Source organism: Micropterus salmoides, unplaced genomic scaffold (genome assembly GCF_014851395.1).
Source record: "Micropterus salmoides isolate LMB-PRFRI ecotype aquatic unplaced genomic scaffold, ASM1485139v1 Ms_hic_scaffold_8, whole genome shotgun sequence".
In the NCBI taxonomy this organism is placed as follows: Eukaryota; Metazoa; Chordata; class Actinopteri; order Centrarchiformes; family Centrarchidae; genus Micropterus; species Micropterus salmoides.
In genome coordinates, this window is record NW_024044570.1 from 13,921,327 (window position 1) to 13,923,261 (window position 1,935).

Consider the following 1,935-nt stretch of genomic DNA (forward strand, 5'->3'; position numbering starts at 1 on the left):
TGATGATTCATCAACTGCAACTGCTGTATGGCAGTTCAATTTTCAAATATTTGTTGTATGTATATGGTGCTATGTAGATAGAGTGAATGATAGGATGCTTCATGTCAGAGTGTTATTTTAAGCACCCTCTTCATGGGTGTGATCTTAATGAAGACGAAAACCACAGTGGTTGACACCCATAATGTATCTTTTACCACTCCTAAACTGCAAACACCCAATGACCTATATTAATGACATCGATGTCCGTTTGCTCGATCCCTCTCAGGACAGGAATCATGATCATTGGAACAGCCAGGATGCCGCTTGGATGGGTGATACCATGGCTAACCCTCTGCCTTGGACTATCTGCAGAGGCCAGTGGTATGTATGGGACACTGTATTCATTCATACTGTATATCACATCCAACCTTATTATCCTGCACTGTCCATCAAGTATAAAGGTTAGTTAGTGGACAATACAAACAGTGTCCTTTTGTCTGATATTTTTGATCATGTCCAGTGACTATATAAATGTCTTTCTCTTTTGTAAGAAATGTTTCATCCGGTGACCAAAATGCCAGTAATTACAGGTAATTAGTTTTTTGTTAAAGACAACAAACCAAAAATCATGTCCTATTTGAACTACAGTGTAATGAATGTTTTTTTTCTCCACAAACTAGAAGTTAGCCCCTCTCACAACGACCAGTGCTGCAGCACATGGGGATATTACCAATTTAAGACTTTCGATGGAGATTTCTTCCAGCTTCCCTCCACTTGCAACTACATCCTTGTGTCCCAGTGTAAGAGCAACTACGAGGCATTCAATGTTCAGCTGCAAAGGCATGAGATAAATGGGGTCCCCACCATTAAGAAGGTCACTATGAAACTGGACGGGGTCATTGTGGAGTTAGTCAATACTTCCATCAAAGTCAATGATAAACCGTGAGTCTGCTTTGATAACTTTTCTTTATCAGGTGATGTACTGGTGACAGTGATGGTTATTGTCTGGTCATCTTACTGGAATGTTTTTCTTGTTTCCTCTAGTGTCAATATACCATTCAGCCAGGTTGGCATTTCAATTGAAAGAATTGTCTCCTATGTCAAAATCGAGTCAAAGCTGGGTTTGGTCATCATGTGGAATGAAGAAGACTCCCTTTGGGTATGTTTATCCATCTTGCTCGTCATCAAACCTGATTGCACTTACGTGTAAATAATATCTGATATTGATTTTTATTATTATTTTGATATCTTACAGATGAGCCTAGACATTAAGCTCTGAAAATATATGTACTGTATTTAGTTTTACTGCTATTCAAGAGATTGTTGAAATGACCAATGACTGTGATTAAATGAATTCACAGTAAATTAAAGGGAAGTAATTGTGAGGGTTCAGTGTCTTGATCGACACTTTATATATAAAGTCTATAAAGTAAGATCAAACATCATATTACCAGGGATGCTGTTAAAAATGCATTTTGCATGCATTAAATGCATATGTTAAAGAAAACAATTGACAACCAATGGTTTTCAACCACGCCATTGCAACTATTCAGACAATATTCCTTACTAAAAAGCAATAGGGAATGTTCAGTTTTGAGTATTCTTTTAAAAGGACATCTCATGTCCTCAGGAAGGCTACTCCTTCAACAAGGAGCACAAAAAGTAGGAGTATAAATTTAAGCCTGACAGCTTGAAACAGTAGTTGTCAAAACAATCTTAATCTTAACAATTAAGGCCCACTTACTCTGCATCGAATCACACAGTCTTCATCAGCAGTTCGCTAAGTTATCATGTGGATGTTCAAACTTTTCATTCTTGTTTGATTTGGTTGAAAAAAGAAAGGAAACTACAAAAATTGTTATGTAGTTAGGACACCACTTGTTGAGACCTTGAGATCACTTGAAATTTTTCCCTGGTTTTAAGGTTGAGCTGGATAAGAAATTCAAGAATCAGACA

At 37.3% G+C, this 1,935-nt stretch overlaps 1 protein-coding gene across 1 annotated transcript; it reads left to right on the plus strand.

Annotated features, from left to right (window-relative positions):
* Positions 1 to 241: 241 nt before the first annotated feature.
* LOC119893754 (mucin-5AC-like) lies at positions 242 to 1,932 on the plus strand (the record flags this gene model as incomplete). Its single annotated transcript, XM_038706088.1, has 5 exons — positions 242 to 360; positions 531 to 569; positions 660 to 921; positions 1,024 to 1,138; positions 1,903 to 1,932. Coding segments are annotated over exons 1-5 (531 nt in total), but the record flags the coding sequence as incomplete, so codon positions are not given.
* Positions 1,933 to 1,935: the final 3 nt, after the last annotated feature.